Raw genomic sequence first — 19,385 nt, 5'->3', positions numbered from 1 at the left:
GGAGACTTCAACTTTCTCTGCACACCTTTCAGTGCAGGAACAAAGAGCTGCCAATTTTTCCAAAGCCTCATGCATTATGAACTCTCAGGAGTTGAAGGCACATTTGAACTGTGAACTCTTTTAGACATGATCTTTTATTTTTTGTGTTCTTTTGTGCAGAACTTCCATCTTTTGAAGTCAAACTTATCCCATTAGAGCCATATTACCATATTTGGAACAAGACCTTTACATTTGATATTTATGCAACGTAAGTATATTTTAATGGTGTCTTTTTTATGAGGCTTGGGGATAAGAAAAAGTGGGCTCTGTCACTTCCTCCACAAATTGTAATTAATAATTAAATTAATCCATAAGACAGGAGAGGCAGTTCAATTGTTGGCAAATGCATCTTTTGGGGCCCCGAATTTAAAGACTGGATGCTTTCAAGCCATATGAAAAGTCAAAATGCACTACTTGGAGTGTCTTGACAGAATTAATATTGTATGTTGCTTAATTTGACCATTTAAATAACCAAACCTTTTTAAAAAATGTTTGTTTTCTAGATTAGATGCTTAGATACTAGGTTGATGAGGGCCACATAGGTACCTAAATAGACAGATATTATATTTTTTACATTGGTATGGATCATACATCATATACATCTCATAATTCTTGTTTCTGAGTACATGCTGCAGGTCATCTAACATCTAATCCTGTATAATAGAAATCAGTTGGAGACTTTCCACTAACGTTAGTGGGAGCAGGCTCTGGTTTTTCTCAAGCATTTCTCCTTCAGTCTCTCATATTCTGGTCCTTTCTCTCTGTCTCTTCTTTCTTGAAACATTGCTGTGAAATGCTGCTTCTGTGCTAATGGGATGCAGTCTGATAAAGAAAGAAACAGGGCTTTGTGCCTTTCTTTATGAGCTATAGAAGAGATGAAAATGAGAGAGAATTTCTTTCTGGATTGCTAGATCAACAAGTCCCTAAGACAACCAGAGATCATTATTTTTAATTAAATGGAAAATCAGCAAGTATGAGAGTTAGCAACATTCTAAGCCCAGTAACTTATGATTTAGATAGAGGTGGACCTCAGCTGTTAGTTCAGACCCAAATCTGAACTTTTCCCAAAGCTCAGTGGTGTTTAGATCTCGTAGCTCAGTGTTTCTCAAACTTGTTCTGCCGCTTGTGTAGGGAAAGCCTCTGGAGGGCCGGGCTGGTTTGTTTACCTGCCTCGTCCGCAGGTCCGGCCGATCGTGGCTCCCACTGGCCGCAGTTCACTGCTCCAGGCCAATGGGGGCTGCTGGAAGTGGCGCAGGCTGAGGGACGTACTGGCCGCTGCTTCCCGCAGCCCCCATTGGCCTGAAGCAGTGAGCCGCGGCCAGTGGGAGCCACGATCGGCCAGACCTGCGGACGAGACAGGTAAACAAACCGGCCCGGCCTGCCAGGGGCTTTCCCTACACAAGCAGCAGCCCCAGTTTGAGAAACACTGAGCTTCTTAGACATTATGTTCTCATGCACAGGTTTCAAGCAGAGACTGGGAGAACCAAGAGCAGTTCAAATCTAGGTTCTATTTTTCCAAAATCCTGAAAATTCAGAGATTTCAGATAAATGGTTCTGTTTTTAGGCCATCTGTAGTCTGAATTGGAAATGCTAGTCCTACATTAGCAGTTACTGTAGGGTGGATCCTTTATGCAGAGAGTCTCAGAAATTTGGTGTTTCTTTACTTGCTATATCAATCTTAGGCACGTATGTGCCCCGTCACTGTAGTATGCCCTGTGAGGTAGGGCAGTGTAGCAGGGTCGGCACCCGCCTCTCGCGAGTGCCCCCTCTGGTTGGGTGTGTCTGTGGTCTTTAAACCAGTCCAGCCCTGGTATGGGGCTGTATCCCCAGGGCTTCCTCCCTGGAGACACTATCTTTCTGCGGCCCTCCAAAGGCTCAGTCCCTACTCAGTGTCCACAGCCAGACGGGAGCTCCTTTATTGCTTCCCCAGTCCCTACTAGCAAACTGTCTTTGGCTCAGACCTAGCAGCCAGCCAGCAGCCTCTCGCTCCCTCCAGTCCCTGCCATCCGTTGTGCTGCAGTTCCCTCAGCCAGGCAGGAATGCAGTCGTTTCTTCTCCAGCTTCCAGCAGCAACTAACTGCTACTCTGTTCTGCAGCTCCTTTTATATGGCCCTCCTGGGGCCTGATTGGCTGCTTCCACCCTGCAGTCACTCTAGCCTGCTTGGAGGACCTCTCCATCGTGCCTTTCCTGGGATGGGTGTGGCAAAACCCTGCCTTTGGGCCTAGTCCATCCCATCACAGGCAGTGACACAGTTCCAGGGTAACTGCATCTGTATTCCCTGTCTGTGATCCCTCAAGGGAATCCACTTAAGTTTTCTGGCTCCCACCATCACCTCTTTTGCATGGAGATCTGAATGTGACTCCCTTCTGACCAGGGTTTTAAGGCTGCATAGCCTCCTGCCTTACATTGTGATATCCCCAGCAAGCCAGTCTGCCTCAAGGCCAGCGCTTGTGCTTTGCTTTCTCTCTGAAGGCTGAGACCAGTGTATTGCCAGCAGTTACAGGTTACCACACAGCTCCTTCTAGGCAAGCATATTTATTCTTAAGGTAAAAGCATTAGAGAGAAAACATATTAAAATTATAAAAGCTCCAATGTACATGCTCAAAACTTACCAGAAGTCACCCATCAGTCTTCTGGGGCCCAAATAGGCCAAAGTCTTTCCAACCCTTTTGCAAGATGAGATCTTTACACAGGTTCAGAAAGAAAGCCCTGTGTGAATTCAAGCTAATCCTTTCATACTAAAAGCCCTTTCTTTGTTTCCTAGTCTCTGGAAAACCCAGTTTGAACCAGTATATACAAGACTCTCCAGGGTAGTACATCTCTACGGTTCTTTAGTCTCAATGACTCGCCTTAATCACTTCCCACTGTTTTTTGATTCCTGTGAGAACTGTGGTAACCCTCCCCCATGGAGTAGAACACAATGATACAGAAACCGTACAGAGACTGAATAGAGTGACCCCATAGATATTGCATTGGGTTGCAATATTGTTCACAGGGAGTGCTATGGCCCCCTTTGTGCAGATGAGGAACTGAGGCACAGAGGCCAGATCTACACTACAAAGTTATGCTGACAGAGCTATGTTAGCCAGGACTGTGAAAAAAAACGCACCTCTGACTGAGATAGCTATGCTGACAACCTCCAATCCCCATGGAGATGTACCTATACCAACAAAAGGAGTCCTTTTGCCAGTATATGCTGTGTCTCCACCAGGGGGCTCTGCTGGTATCTCTATACTGGTGCAGCTGTATCATTAAAGCCTTTGTAGTGTAGACTAGCTAAGGGACTAAGTGACACATCCCAGGTCTGCACTTTGTATACCTATACCTTTGCATACGAAGCTGTCAAAGATTATTATATGTATAGCACTAGTTACTAGAGCTGTATTTCAGTTCTAAATAATCAGTTACAAAGGCACAATACTAACTCATTGCTAGGCAAAGGGACTCTTTCATTTCATGTTCATTAGCAATTGCACATTAGACTGTCTACTGTGTGTATATTACTATAATTATTGTTGCTTCATTCTTTTTCCTATAAAAGGCACTCTTATGGAAAAGGGATAGATGGTGTTGCATATGTGCGATTTGGCATAATAGAGGAAACTGATAAAAAAATCTTTCTCCCAGGCCTGGAACAACAGCCTTCAGTAAGTACCACATGTTAGAAGTGATTATTGTATATGATTGAATATTGAATCATATTTAAATATTAGTTCAGTGGAGCTATGCCATTTTATACCAGTTGAGTTCAATATTTGTTGAGATTCGTGGAAATGAAATATCAAATGGCCTTAAAACACTGGCCCTTGTAATATTACAGTCAATTTACTGGAAGTGCAACATAACCTTTACATCTAATACCATTCAAAGCACCAAAGGCAATAATATTTTTCCACCTTTATTTTAGATACAAAATGGAAAAGGAACAGTCATGTTAAGTACCAAATCTTTGGAAGAAAAAATAACAAAGAACATTACTGTTTTGGAAGGGCATTTTTTATATGTCTCTGTTACAGTTATTGAAACTGCAAGTAAGTAAACTAAGCATTTGCTGATGTAATCTACAACATTTTCATTGATCTTTTCCCAGTACAGTTCTCATTGGGTGAAATCTTGGTCCATGGATCTTCTTTTCACTGCAAATTAACACAAGTCCTTATTTGACTGTTGTCCACACACATTATGTCTATGCCGCAGGCTTTATCATGTGTTCTTATCCTTGTTTTACGCTCGCCCCTCACACCACCGTCCACACACAGTATCCGAAAGCATGTGCTTATATGTGCCTTGAACCCATGTTTGCTTGCACAGCTGGGGGATGGGTTAAAGCCCACATTTTGCTGTAAGGCATGCTTCAAACTGTCCACTTTGCAGTGAGGATACAGCTGTAGCCAAGTTTGTGTTCAGATAATCCTCCAATGCCATACCACATTCCCAGGTCCTGTATGTTCCAGCTCTTCTTCCTAGTCACTTCCTACTTGCCTCCCATGCATCAGAAGCTACTTGTCAGTCAACATTTAACTCTTCATTCCATTCAGCCTGCTCCATTTCCTGCTCAGCCCAATTCTGCAAAACAGCTCTATGTTATGCTCAACACCCAGCATGCTGCTAGCTGGCCAAAGGAGCATGCCACAGTTCTGGTTAACCAGTGGTGTGAGCACAGAAGGGAGCATGATTTGGGGAGCAACATCAGAAATATCCACTTGTCTGAGAATATCTTAAAGAGGCTAGTGAAGATGGGACTGCTGTTCAATGCAGGTAGTGCATTAAACATCTAAGGACCTTCTACCGCAAGGCAAAGGTTAGCAGATCACCATCTACCCGCCCCTGTTAGGAAGGAGTTTGACTGGGGGCTCACCACAGTCCCAAGCACAGAGCCCATAGCCCTACATGATAAGTTTCTGAGCAGGGCTTTTGAGACCAGCGGTAATGGCACCTGAGTAGATACAGCAGAACATGGGGCGGAGTCACAGGAACAGACCGTGGTGCTGGAACAAGCCTTGGATCAGGCCCCACAGCTAGACGGGTGAAGGGGTATCCCAAGGCTATATTCCAAGGATATGAGCATACTGCAGCGCTAAGAGCCATGGGATATGCCCCAGCAGTCTTACTGCCGCCACACAACAGAGTACAGCATCAATGTGGACGCAACAATTTGAGTGTTATTTCACAGAGTGGCTGCTCTCACTCATGCTAGGCTGACATGAGAGAATTAACTGGAGTGTAGATCTTTTGAGTTAACTCTGTAGAGAAGACATACCCATGGAAGCCAATGGCAAAACTCCCATTGACTTCACTAGGGCCAGGATTTCATCCATTATGTTTTATTGTCCACTTAGCACAATTGAAAAAGAGCTGGATAATATATTTGCTCATACTTGCTATAATTTAGTCTGAGTCTTAACATTGTGGACACCATTGTGCATATAATGGCATGCACAGCTGATGAACTTTACTCAGCAGGGGCTGACCCTGGGAGCACACAAGTAACAAATAGGTATTATAGAAGGGTTTCTTCCCCTCTCTCCTCGCTAGCCACACTGAATTTTTGCTAGGAATGTATCGGCTTTTTTGCAGAAGGAAGGAGACCCGGTCAAAACCAGTGAATAATAATGCTGGGTGGGCAGGAGCTGATTGTGAACTTATCGTAAAGGTTTGAACCTGCAAAATAATATATCGAACAATCATAAAAGTATTAGAAGTATTTGCCAGAAAAGAAAACTTTCCTCCCAGAATGTTAGAGACCTAAGGCCTGATTCTTCCACCATTACTCACGCTGAGTAAGGCCTGCTTTTTTGAGTACTCCCAATAGAACTAATTGTAGAGAAAAGAATTACTCAAAGGGAGTGAGAGTGCTGGAATCAAGCCCAAAGTAAAAAACAGAGCTCTCAAAGGGCCGGAGTCTACCCTCCTGACACTGAGTAATACCTTTAACAGTAAAGAAATATCACCTGCCTGCTATCAATTCACAGAAGTGGTAAAAATGCTAAGTGTTTTCTTTCCTCCAGACCACTCTCTGCACCACGTTCCCTCAGCAAGGACAGCAAGAGGGATGTGAGCCGGTGGTGTAGGCTGTTCAGAAGGGAAAACTGGGTTGTATATGTGTGGGAGATGGTGGAAAGCAGGAAGGCTGAGGAGTACACACTGCTAATGCAATCCAGCTTCATTGGCTATGTGGATTAACTGCTTCGCACAACCCAAGAGCAGCCTGAGCATATTAGGGAATCCAAGGCCAAGAAAAGTGATATTCCATTATAAACTAAGCCGCGAGTCTTTGGAAACGAAGGCTCAGCTTCATTCACTTCTATTGTACTTTAGTTTTCTTCATTCGTGAATGCCTTTTAACATTTATGTGGGAGTAAAAAATGTCTTGGACCATAAAAGGTGTTTGCTATTAATAGGTGGTGAAATCCAGGAGGAAGAACTCAGTAATGTGAAGTTTGTCAAATCTCCTTATACTATCGACCTGTCTAACACCAAACAATATTTTGTGCCTGGGGCACCTTTCTCTATTGTGGTAAGTAACGTTTAGTTTGTAGTATCTACTTTCTTTCATTAAAAGGGACTCATCTAGCAGCTGTTCTGCCCATAGAATTCCCAGCTGCTTCCATGGGATTTCTTTGTGAGGAGTGCCTGGCAGGTATAGGCCAAAAACGTTGCTGGCCATCTCTGTTCATTTTCTGGTTTTATCTTTCTGAGTACATAGAGCCATACCAGGGGGTGGAGAGTAGAAAATATAGAACTTATCTTTAAGAAAGAACTAGGAATGCAATGGTGCACCTCAAGCCTTCAAAAGCTATGAGACAGTGCCCCTCCCCTCCCCCCCCCCCAAATTATGAAATTGGCTTACAAATCCAGAGGTTTTTAAAATAAAAGTTGGTTTCTTTTCATTTGTCTTCTGGCTTTTGAGCTGTCAGGGTTAATGTTTTCAAATTTTTTAGCACAACTATCAAGGCTAGAAACTTAATGTGTGTGTCTGTCCGCCTGTTATGGAAGCTGAAATTCTCATATAATCACTTGTCTCCAAGGCCTAAGTGATTACATATGCTACTCCTGGGAGAATTGTGCACCAAAAAATTAAAATTCTGTAAAATTCTGCATATTTTATTTGTCAAAATAACACAATATAATCATGTCAGTTACAAATATTTTGATAATTTATTTAAAAATACCTGTCAACAAGTATGTCTGTAACAATACAGACAACAAAAAATATTCATGAAATGTTTTTCTGACAAACAAACTCCTTACTAGGCATATGAGTAATAATTTATTTAATCTACAATACAGAAACGTATTTCCCACACCCCTCAGAAGCAGTGCAAAGGTTGGGGGAGTCAGGGGTAATGGAGGAGCTGAGGGAGAAGTAATTGCTGGGAATGAGCCTGGGAGTGAACATGAAGGGTTGCTGGGTGTGGGTGGGAGCAGTATGGAACGGGGATTTTTTGTGGGGAAGAGATTGTTAGGGAGTTGAGGAGCCTCCCCCATGCAGACCCTGGCTGACCCCTAGCCTTTCCCAGTCAGTCAGACAATCTGCCCCTGTCCCCATGTGTCCCTGCACCACCCTGCCCCCCAATCCCCATGTGTCCCTGCATGCCTACTCAGCCACCCCTGCCCCCTGTTCCCATGTGTCCCTGCCCCCCATCTCCATGTAGGCCTGCACCCCCATTCAGCTGCACCCCCATTCACCACCCTGCCCCCCCATCCCCATGTGTCCCTGCATGCCTACTCAGCCACGCCCCCCCAATATGTCTCTGCATCCCCCTGTCCCCATGGGTCCCTGCACTCCCACTCCCATTCAACTACCACGACAGGCTGTTCCCACCACTAGCCCTTCTGAACCCCAGTCTATGTGATTCCCCAGCAGCCCCATGTGACACTCTCTGTCCATTCCTTGCCTCCTCACCTGGCCCCTAGGCTGGGTGCTGTGAGGAACACACCCTCTACTCTCTCCCCATCGGCTGTTGAGTGCTACAGCCAGTGAGCTGGCTGCCTGTGTTCTGGTGCCAGAGAGAGCAGCCCCTGCTGAGTGAAAGGCATAACTGCAGCGCTTCTCCAGCAGAATGTATTTTCTGTGGAGAAAAAAAAAATCTTCAGGGCACATGAATTCTGCACTTGTGCACTGGCACAGAATTCCCCCAGGAGTAACATGTGCTTAGGAGAGCTCTGGCACAACAGGGGATCTGGGTGTAGTTGTATGATACTAGCTGGTAACAAGACGAAGTCACCTCCTGTTTCTCCCTTCCAATGGTCAAATTTCCAAATAATAATTTTTAAAGGTTCATATTTCCTATTGGTTTAAAATATCTTTCCTTGTTTTAAGATTTTATTTTCACCCTGTCATTTGCCTGTGGAAATTTTCCCGAATAGGCATCTATAACTTCTGCTGATGGTTCTCCTGCTGCTGACGTGTCTGTTACTGCAACTCTTACCCGAGATAGAAAAGACCCAAAGAAAAAGACTGCACTTTCTAGTAAAGAAGGTCTAGTATCCTTTGTATTCAACATTCCTCGTGCTGCAGAGAAGCTACAAATAATGGTAAAAAAAATTGTTAGACAAATTTTTACAGAAAATGAATGCCCAGAATATTTTTGATGGAAGCTGCAAGGCAACTGCAGCATGATTCCTTACATCATATGAACATCTTTAGGAAGATTCCATTGAAGATGTTACATAAAGTAGGAGCCTGATGCTGCAAATCGTTATGCACTTGAATTGTTTCACTGATATGATTGAAACTACTTCTGTGTTTTAGGATTGTTTGCATGGGCAAGGGTTGACTGATTCAGGCCCTAAAGTTGTATTGTAAAATAGTTTGTATGATTAGCTAGACTGTAATCTTCTCAGGGCAGGGATCAGTTCTTTATTTTCCCTGTACAGCATCTGTGGTGCTCTGTACAAATGTTAAATACTAGTAATAGTGTATTTGTTCTTGGTTTGTGATAGGCAAATTTTGTCAAAATATAGCTTCCATTTTCACACAATTGGCAGAAATGGTGGGCAAAATCCTGAGGTCACTATGCATTTTGTTCTTGGGCAAACTCCTGACCACAAAGGGTACATCTATACTTTGGGCTGGAGGTGTAATTTTTATCTTGCGTAAATGTACATGTGCTAGCTTTGCTCAAGTTAATATGCTAAAAATAGCAGTGTAACCGCAGTGGCAGGAGAGTTTAGTCACTTGAGCAATTACCTAGGGCCTCAGATGGGATTGTACTCCAATGGATAGCCTATCCTGCTGTCTGTGCTATTGCAGCTACACTTTTTGTAGCATGCTAGGTCAATAAAAGCTAGTGTGTGCGCATCTGGAAATTGCACCTCTAGCTGCAGTGTAGATGGATCCGGAGTCAACCTCGAACATCAGTGGGGATGCACGCAGGTGCAGGGGTCTCCCTGCAGAGTCATTGGTAGGATAGGGCCCTAATAATAGACATGACTCAATGCATAGCAAACGGGGAAGAGGTGGGGTGAGAAATGGCAAAGGACAGATCAGTAAGATCACACAGCTATTTAGCATAGTCATCTGCGCATTTGAATGGTTGTTAATTTTATTTTCAAAATACTTATTGTTAATCATTATTAAGTCACTTATTGTGGGTGTCATTGAGCAAGCTACTCTAGGAAAATATCAAAGACAAATATAGCAACAGCAAAATAAGCAACGAGCGAGAATCGGATTATAGAATTGTTGTTCTTGTTTTGAAATCACCAAGCTCTGCAAAAAGAACGAGGAGTACTTGTGGCACCTTAGAGACTAACAAATTTATTTAGGCATAAGCTTTCGTGGGCTAAAACCCACTTCATCGGATGCATGCAGTGGAAAATACAGTAGGAAGATATACAGAATATACTCGTTCATTAGCCCATTCGTTTATAAGCCGACCCCACAAGATGGTTAGGTAAAAATAGCAAAAACTGTATGAGCCTTTCAGAAGCCGACCCTATATTTCAGTGGTTAGCAAACTTTGGCTCCTGGCCCATTAGGGTAAGCCTCTAGCGGGCCTGGACATCTTGTTTACCTGGAGCGTTCACAGGCACCTTCACAGCTCCCAGTGTCCGCGGTATGCTGTCCCAGCCAATGGGAGCTGCGGGAAGTGGCACGCCCCATTGGCTGGGAATGGTGAACCGCGGCCACAGGGAGCTGAGGGGTTCCATGCCTGCAGATGCTCCAGGTAAACAAAACGACAATGTATTAGATGTTCAATTCAATGATTCCATAGAGTTTAAAATCATCAAATTTTGGTGTAGACCCGTTTATAAGCTGACCCCCGCTCTTTGATGCGTCACTTTTTTACCAAAAATATTCAGTTTATGAACGAGTATATACGGTATATACACAGAGAACATGAAAAAATGGGTGTTGCCATACCAACTCTAATTAGACTAATCAATTAAGGTGGGCTATTATCAGCAGGAGAAAAAAAAACTTTTGTAGTGATAATCAGGATGGCCCATTTCAAACAGTTGACAAGAAGGTGTGAGTAACAGTAGGGGGAAAAATTAGCATGGGGAAATAGTTTTTACTTTGTGTAATGACCCATCCACTCCCAGTCTTTATTCAAGCCTAATTTAATGGTGTCCAGTTTGCAAACAAGCTCCTAGACTTAGTGCATTATGGTGACTCAACTCACCCTCCAGTGTTTTCCAGGTGACTTGGTGATACATGAATTAACAGTGGCACCTGATATTGTCTCTTAATTGGCATGCTGTTTGCTCTGTCCTTTTCTTTCTTCACAGGTGAGGGCTGAAGAGGGGAAGCCTGGCATGGAATCAGCTGGAACCAAAACCACTGCTGAGAGATACCAGTCTGCTAACCAGAACTACCTTAGTATCAGCATTCCACATGCTGTCATAGCACCTGGAGATACTTTACAAGTTACCTTGAAGGATGTCCACCGGTCCAGCAGCAGTAACATTGACTATTTCTATTACATGGTTAGAAATAGGACTGTGCCAACAATACTTTGTATTAGAACAGATCATTTTGCAGTTTATAAATCTACACAACTGACTTTTTTCAGGTTGGGAGAAAAGCATGTTAATGTAAGATGCAGCTTCGGAGGAGATCTGGTGCAAAGAGATCCATACACGTGGTATTTTTAGATCTTTTGTGACATCCATGTACTTTAATTGAAGTGAAAGGCACCAGGTTGAGAGCTTTGGAAACTGAAGTCCTAGGGAGAAAAATTCCGTGATCTCCTGATTTTCCTAAGTTTGGGCCAAATTTATGCCCACTTCTACCAGATCTGAATTTGGTCCTTAAAACTGCAATAAGCCCAGATTTTTCTTTTTTAAAATTTAGTCTTTATAGTCCTGATTCTTATTTACACTCAGGCCCCTTTACATCACTCTTTCAGTGTCGAGGGGCCTTAAAATCAGCAGAAAAGTATATGTGCAGAAATGGGAATCAGGTCCTGTGAGTTTAAAGTGCAGTCATATTGCTGGTGTCATTTAATGTCTTGCAGTGTCTCTTCCAGATAAATGGTTCTCATTTTACAAGTAAAACTATACTTTTTTTTTAAATTACCTAGGATCCCAAAGTCCAGCTAGTCCTTTCAAGCTAGTGCAGCATTACCTGCAACTAGAGCTGGCCAGGAATTTTTTGACAAAACATTTTTCAGTGGAAATGATCTGTTGAAACTGATGCTTTTCACAGGAAATGTCCTGTTTTGAAATATTTTTTGAAATGTGTTTTGAAATTGTTAAAATGTCCCATTTCAACATTTTCAAAATGAAAAGTTCCATTTTTTTGGAACCAAATTATATTTTTTGTTGAGAAATTTAAAGGTTTTTTTTTTTTTAATTAAATTATATAAATATTGAAATGATATGTTTCAAACTTATCTGAAGCAACCCAAACTGAAATTTTTTTTGGATTAACAGTGTGCTAAAAATTTTGAAATTTTTGGCTTTTTGTGCTGATTTAGGATGGAAAATTTCAAAAATCTCAAACATCTCCTTAGGATGAGAAAATAGTTTCCTGTTCAGCTCTGACTGAATCTAAGAGATGTCTACACTACAAAATTAAGTTGCTCTAGTTTATGTTGGCATACGGCCGCCTCAGTAATTGCATAGCTTGTGCATATCTGCACTTTGCTCCTTGTGTCGGCTGTGTGCATCCTCACCAGGAGCACTTGCACGATTGAACTGTCAGTTCGGTGGCACCCAGTTCTTCAGATACAGATGAAGAAGTGGGGTTTTTTACCGATGAAAGCTTATGCCCAAATAAATCTGTTAGTCTTTAAGGTGCCACCGGACTCCTCGTTGTTTTTGTGGATACAGACTAATACGGCTACCCCTCTGATACTTGAACTGTCAGTGTGGGGAATTGTGGGATGGCTTCGGCAAGCCAGCAACAGGTGATGTAAGCAACAAATCGAAGGCCTGATTTACACTACAGCATAGGCGCTGACTTCCCCTTTGCCCAGTGGGTGGTTGAGTCCTCACCCCCACCTCTGGCCCTGAACCTGGCCCCACCGTTTCCCTGCCTATTCCTGCCCTGCACCACACTCACCCTGCCCCCATTCCACCCCTTCCCCAAAGTCCCTGCCCCCATTCCATCCCCTTCCCCCAAGTCCCCGCCCCTGCCCCGCCTCTTCTTCACCTCGTCCCCGGTCCTCCCCATTGCTCCCGGAAAGTCCAAAGTGCCGCCAAACAGCTGTTAGGTGGCAGGGGGGCGGGAAGTGCTAGGAAGGAGGGGGAGGAGCGGGGATGTGGTGCGCTCCGGGGAGGGGAGGAGGATGCGGTGGGAGCTTGGCTGCTGGTGGGTGCTAAACACCCTCTAATTTTTCCCCATGGGTGCTCCAGCCCTGAAGCACCCACAGAGTCGGCACCTATGCACTACAGAATTAGGTCAACTTAAGGTAGCTTATGTCAACCTTACTCTGTAAGCGTCTACACTAAAATGTAGCTCCCACCAATGTAACTTGCCCACTACACTGACTTAATAACTCCATTCCACAAGAGGCATAGCGCTTAGGTCAATGTAGTTAGGTTGATGCAGTGTCAGTGTAGACACTGCATTGCTAACATCGGCTGTTGCTGCCTTTCAGAAACCGTCCCACAATGCCCCACCCTGGTAGTTAAATCAGTACAAGTTCCCCTGGTGAGGATGCACACTGTCAACACAAGGAGCGTAATATGGACATGTAAAACTAATTCAATTACTGCGCTGGCTGTACGTCAACATCCACAGTGTCTACACTGACACTCTGTCGACCTAACTACATCGACATTGACTCTATGTCTCTTGTGAAGGTAGAGTTATTAAGTTGGTGTAGTGGACAAATTACATTGGCAGGAGCGCAATTTTAGTGTAGACACTTACATAGTTAGGTCAACGTAAGCTGCCTTGCGTCGACCTAACTCTATAGTGTAGCTAAACTGGAATTTAATGAGCAATTCTCTTCATGATCTCTTCATGCACAAGCCAGAAAACAATCTTGCTCAGTTTCTCACAGCTTTTATTGACTCTGCAATGCTAACAAGTATAAAAAATATTTCTTTCACTAAAATAAGCAGATCTGACTATGAATCCACTCAGGGAACAAATCAGTTGAATGACAAATATGTTCATTTTTTTTAATGATAACTGCACTTTACAGCTGACATTTTCAAAGCTGTGCAAAGCATTTGGACACCCAGTTACCATTTAATTTCAATGGGAATCAGGTGTCCAAATCCTTAGACAGTTTTGGAGATCACAGTCCCAAGATTTACAAGTAAGATGTAAAAAAGAGACAATTTTATGCCAGAAAAACAATGAGGAGTCCAGTGGCACCTTAAAGACTAATAGATTTATTTGGGCATAAGCTTTCATGGGTTAAAAAAAACTCAGTTCTTCAGATGCAATTTTATATCAGGATTAGAATACCTGCTACCCAGAACTACCTGGGCACCTTAGTACCCTTGAAGTGCAATATCTGTAAGAAAGTTAAAACGTGTCTGAAAGGAGAAACTCCATTAGCTCATTTGTGAGGATCTCTGTTCTACTTTGGCCATTTTAATGGCAAAAACCTGCTGGTTTTTTTTAGACTTATGGCCAAATGACCCTATGTTTTTATTGTGTCCTGTCTCATGATTTTTACTGTTGTTTTGAAAAGTGTCTGGCATCAGTTCAGGTAAAATCTTTATCAACTCTGCCATCTAAGGGTCTGATTCTGGCTTTCTTACAACTTTCTCTAGAAGTGGTTCAATTGAAATAAATAGGATTACTTGCAGAGAAAGGAATTAGCCAATGTAACAATGACAGAATCAAGAATAAGAGCCAGACTCTGATACTCTTACTCACACTGAGTAATACCTTATCCTGTCAGTGAAAGACCTATGCCCCCTTCAGCCCGATGTAAGAGAGCCAGTGTTCCTATAGCCTGCTGAAAGACAGCCACAAGCCTGCCTTCTGAAGTCCCTTTTGCAAGGTCGGGTACAAGGGTGTGCTGGGGATAGAGTTGGGGATGAAGGAGTGTGTCAGGGTGGATCCCCAGCACACACATATGCAGAAATTCTGGGCAGTGCTGCAGTTCTAAGGGCAGCCTTGGGATGCTACTGTAACTTAAACAGGCTACCAGAGCTAAGTTATACTGGGGGACCTCTCCAGCCCTGGGAGTTGCCCAGAATCAGAAGGGCACGACTCCATGAGGTCTCCCATGGAGCTCAGAGGTACTAACCATAGGCCATGAGTTGTGTGCTGTTCCTCTTTGAGGTGCAGCACCCAACATCACCCTATGGGTAGGTCTATACTTACCTCCAGGTCCAGAGGTAAGCAATTGATCTTCTGGGATCAATCCCAGAAGTGCTCGCCGTCGACGCCGGTACTCCTGCTCCGCGAGAGGAGTACGCGGAGTCGACGGGGGAGCCTGCCTGCCGCGTCTGGACCCACGGTAAGTTCGAACTAAGGTACTTCGACTTCAGCTACGTTATTCACGTAGCTGAAGTTGCGTATCTTAGTTCGAAGTTGGGGGTTAGTGTGGACCAGGCTTATGAATAGTACCATTGACTTCAATGGGAGAATTTATGGAGTTAGGTGCTACTAACCCAGAATAAGTTATCAGAATCTGGCCCTAAGTGACATGATTATTAAGTTTCGTATTCCCTTTATGTAATACAAATTCTGTCATGATTGCACAGCATTTGATTTGTTTGTATTTGCTTTTGAATTGCAGGTGGTGACAAAGGGGAAAGTTGAGGTTATGGGAAGGGTCCCTTACGCAAACAAAATAATCACCCTGGATGTTACTGAGAAAATGGTGCCTGCATTTCGCTTTATTGCTTACTACTTCATTAAAAATCAACGCCACAGTGAGATTGTGGCTGACTCTGTGTGGCTAGACATTGTGGATGCCTGTGAAGGAAAGGTAATGACAAATAAAGGGATATTTATAGAGAACAAAAATAGAAAAAAGATGAATAAGGTGGGATATGATAGAGATCAAGCCAAAGATCTGATCCCACATGTATAAAAGGGACAAAAAGCTGTTTCATACAGGTTGGCGTGCATTTATTAATAATCTTTTGGTAATTCCACCATTACCACCATCTAATTCTGAATACACAAAGAATCTACATTAGAGTGGTCCCTTGTAGTAATCTTTTAAAAGCCTAGTATTTGAGGGACAAATTCTGCTCTCATGTACTTGATTTAGACCTGTGTAACCAAGAGCAGAATTTGGTCCATTAACTGAAAGTGAGAAGGCAGATATGGGAGAAGAGAAAGTGAAGTAGCAATTGTTTTGGTTTAATTAACTTTGTAACATAAATAAGCTACACGTCACTAGTTTTATTTCAAAGTATTTTTGATTGTTAGCTTGCTTTGGAAAGATATTAAATGTTGCTTTGGAAAGATATTAAATGCAGCTGGTACTGTTTAAGGCCCTGATTCAGCAAAGCATTTAAGCATCTGCTTAAATCGAATTGAAGTTAAGCTCATGCTTTTCTGAATCCCTAAATATTTAAGGTAAAATTCTCTTCACACACACCAGCTTCCAAGGCTCTTAGTGGGTGTTGCCCACATGTATCTGAGGGCAGAGTCGCCATTCTTTAAGGTTCTGGTGTTCTGAGCTCTCATTGTAGCAACTGGAGTAAAGCACAGTTTAGGATCAGCCCCTTTATCTTCGTCTGCCAACAAACATATACCACAAGTGACACTAGATTTAGTGGTGTGAAATGCAGAAAGCTTAGATAGAGATTACCTATATTGCTAATATCCCACTAATATCAATGCTTGATATTAATGCTAATGAGAAATGTAAAATTCTGTTATTTAAACATTTTGCATTTAGATTAAACTGAAAACAGACCGAGACACATACGAACCAACAGAACTGGTAAATTTATCCATTGACACAGATCATGCAGGAACTGTTGCCTTAGCTGTGGTCGATACTGCAGTTTTCATTCTGAACAGAAAGAATAAGCTTACGGCCAAAAAAGTAAGTGTGTTAAAAAGAAAATAGCTTGTGTCACTGAGTCAAGTAGTATTTCATAGGAGAATAGAGAGAGCTGAATATAAAAAATGAGTAGTAATCAAAACATTATTCTAGACATTGCTTATTTGGGAAAATATTTTTCTTATTTATTTATAATACATTTATAACCAATTTTCATAGGATTTGCCAAAGCAGAACAGACTAGTAGGCTGTCCACTCTCATATGGGCAAAATTAATGATTCAGAGGGAGGCCATAAATGAATTCAATGTATGCCCTTCTTAAAATGTTAGATTCCTTTCATCTCAGTGCTGGGGTGTAACCAATACTTCTATTTGCATCATTTCTGCATATGGCCCGATAACAGGATATGACATCACTATTCAGAAAAGAATCACTAGTTTTGCAATAGTGCACCTTCCTTCAATGCTATTATATTTTGTAGGTCTTTGAAGCAATGAATTCATACGATCTTGGATGCTCAGTGGGCGGAGGTGCTAACAGTGCTCAAGTTTTCAATGATGTGGGTCTGGCCTTTATATCAGATACAATTAAATCACATTTTCGGCAAGGTAAACAAAGACCTTCTTCCTTTGCTATAGAAGTGTATTGTGGTAAAATAAGTTCACACTGAATTTCTGGGGGTTGATTTTTAGACCTTGTATGGCACTGTATTGTTGCTTTATTCAGCGGCCTCCCTTCTGTGTGGTCTTCTTATTTCCCAATGTTCATTTTCCCGTCTTATATTATGTGTTCATAGCTCATATGCAGGTGAAACAGGCTACACTCTTGAGACTGGTCATTTGGCATCTATTGTAGATTGGACTGTGTGAGGGGGAAAGGCACTGGTAAACCAGCTTTGCAGATCATGCGTCCTCTGGCTGCCAGGCCCCAGGCTGGTGCTGAGGAGCAACTTAGAGCAGCCTCAGGAATTATTTTAACCAAACTCTCTTGCTCTGTTTTCCTAGGCTATAAGTGTTCCCCTGCTACCAGAAGACAGAAAAGATCATTGGATTTTCACAAGCAAATTTCAGGAATTGGTATGGCCATTAATCTTCAGGGGCAGGGCGGAGAGGACTGGAGAGCTAGGGACCAGAGCCTCAGGGCTGGATGGAAGGAAGGGGAAGGATGGCGGCTGGGGGGAGGGGCAGCAGGAGCTGGAGCTTGCCTGAGGGAATGGGAGAGGTCTCAGTTATAGGGACAGGTGCTAAACGTTACAGGGTGTAATCAGGCTAAATCTATTTATACTCTTTTAGAGGACATGCCAATGCTAATTGTATGCCATTCCACTGTATCACCCATTATGTTTATGTTCTGTGTGTGCCATAGATTTCAGAGGAAAGCCATTTTAGAAATGATTTTATGGTTAGAAAATGTTTTATTAATACCACGTTTCCTTCCCTTCTGCTTCAAAGCCAGGTTGCCTTCGGCACAGTATGCTCCAAATGACAGAAGTGTTAGTGATCTAAATATATATGATCTGGAGAAAGCATTTTCAAAAATAATTTTCCTATAAGTCTGTCACATGAAGGCCTGATATCTTATGACCTGTCACTATAAGAAACAAATGCTTTATCCAAGAGTTTTCCTAACTTTCTGGAACTGGCTGTCTATTCCAAGAATAAAAATAGGGTCATGACTCAGTCCCCGCAAGACATCTAACCCTCAGCATGGGCAGGTGAAATTTTGAGTCATAACCATACTAGACATAACAACTAACTATGTAGTTTTTAACAGTGATTTTAAGGCTGTCTAAAGTTTTATAGATCAACATGCTGGAAGAACCTGTCTGACTGATTAATGATGTTTCACATAATGCTGAATTGGGGATTACAATCTTAATTCTTTTTTATCTCTATGCAATCATGATACTTCATTTATCTCTTCACCGTTAGAGAGAAACCTGATTTACAGAGACAAGAGAATGAAAATGAGATGGGAACTGTCAAAACTGATCCATCAAAAGCTGAGTGTTCCTCTTTCAGAGATACCCAAAATCTTCTGTTCTTCTGGCTAGAGAAAGCCAGTTCCAAAGTGCTGATGCAAGGGATGTCTGTCAACTTGCCTTCCAACAGCCCAGTCAGTCAACATCTTAGCTGAAAAGATTGGTGGTCCACCTCTTTCCTGTTGGTGGATCATCAGAAAAATAGTCCTGCTGCTGGATCTGAAGTTCTTTGAGATGCTGACTGTTGAATTCCTGATGGCTCCCATCTGGCATCTGTTCCCTTTAAAGTTTGAGGTGAAAGAAAGCTTCTCCAAGTTTCCTCTTTGCGCTTGGGAAGACCAGTTTCTAAGTGTTCTTATGAATAAGTTCTGCCCTGTTTTTCAGGTACTGAGCAGTCATATTCCACTACAATAGAGAAAAGTTCAGCTCCTTTAGGTGCCCCCAAATGTCAGCAGCATAAGCTACGCATGACCCCTCCTGAATTATTGAAGGCATCCACCAAGGGAGCTCAATCTTCATTCAGGAAGTCTGCTCTCAGTAAAAACAGTTGAGTTAGCCTGAAACTGTGAACCCATGAGACATGAGGTGCAATATGTTAGATCTGAGTGACCACACCACTGTTCTTACTTGTCTTTGCCCTGGTACCATATATGCAGATTGAGATGCATCAGTGAGATACACCGCTCTCACTGAATGTGGGAGTCTTTGACTGCTTCTGAAATGTCTCAGATAAGCATTTTCGTGGCACTGCTTTATAGAGGAGCAAGCCTTCTTCAATAGCAACATTAGAAACATACCTCACAAGCGCTAGAAGCCATCCAGTACCAGAGATACCAGTTGACTCATTACATTGAATTGTTAAATAGTCCCTTTTCCTGTCTTTTGAAAGCAACTGTTCTCATACATTCTCAGCCACATCACTGATACAGTATTGAATAGTCTCATTTTACAGGGCCTCTTTTCAGTTTGGTGGCTGA

General features: G+C 42.6%; 1 protein-coding gene across 1 annotated transcript in view; it reads left to right on the top strand.

Annotated features, from left to right (window-relative positions):
• The window catches only part of LOC101939210 (complement C4), a 97,303-nt gene that overhangs the window by 8,446 nt on the left and 69,472 nt on the right, over positions 1-19,385 (top strand). The window contains exons 7-16 of the mRNA XM_065581281.1: positions 160-247; positions 3,582-3,687; positions 3,948-4,071; positions 6,442-6,557; positions 8,411-8,578; positions 10,778-10,975; positions 15,202-15,393; positions 16,318-16,467; positions 16,909-17,035; positions 17,432-17,503. Of these exons, the coding sequence (XP_065437353.1) occupies positions 160-247; positions 3,582-3,687; positions 3,948-4,071; positions 6,442-6,557; positions 8,411-8,578; positions 10,778-10,975; positions 15,202-15,393; positions 16,318-16,467; positions 16,909-17,035; positions 17,432-17,503 (1,341 nt within the window). The remainder of the gene's footprint in view (positions 1-159; positions 248-3,581; positions 3,688-3,947; positions 4,072-6,441; positions 6,558-8,410; positions 8,579-10,777; positions 10,976-15,201; positions 15,394-16,317; positions 16,468-16,908; positions 17,036-17,431; positions 17,504-19,385) is intronic.

Source organism: Chrysemys picta, chromosome 1 (genome assembly GCF_011386835.1).
Source record: "Chrysemys picta bellii isolate R12L10 chromosome 1, ASM1138683v2, whole genome shotgun sequence".
NCBI classification, from domain to species: Eukaryota; Metazoa; Chordata; order Testudines; family Emydidae; genus Chrysemys; species Chrysemys picta.
This window is presented reverse-complemented; position numbering and strand designations above follow the sequence as displayed.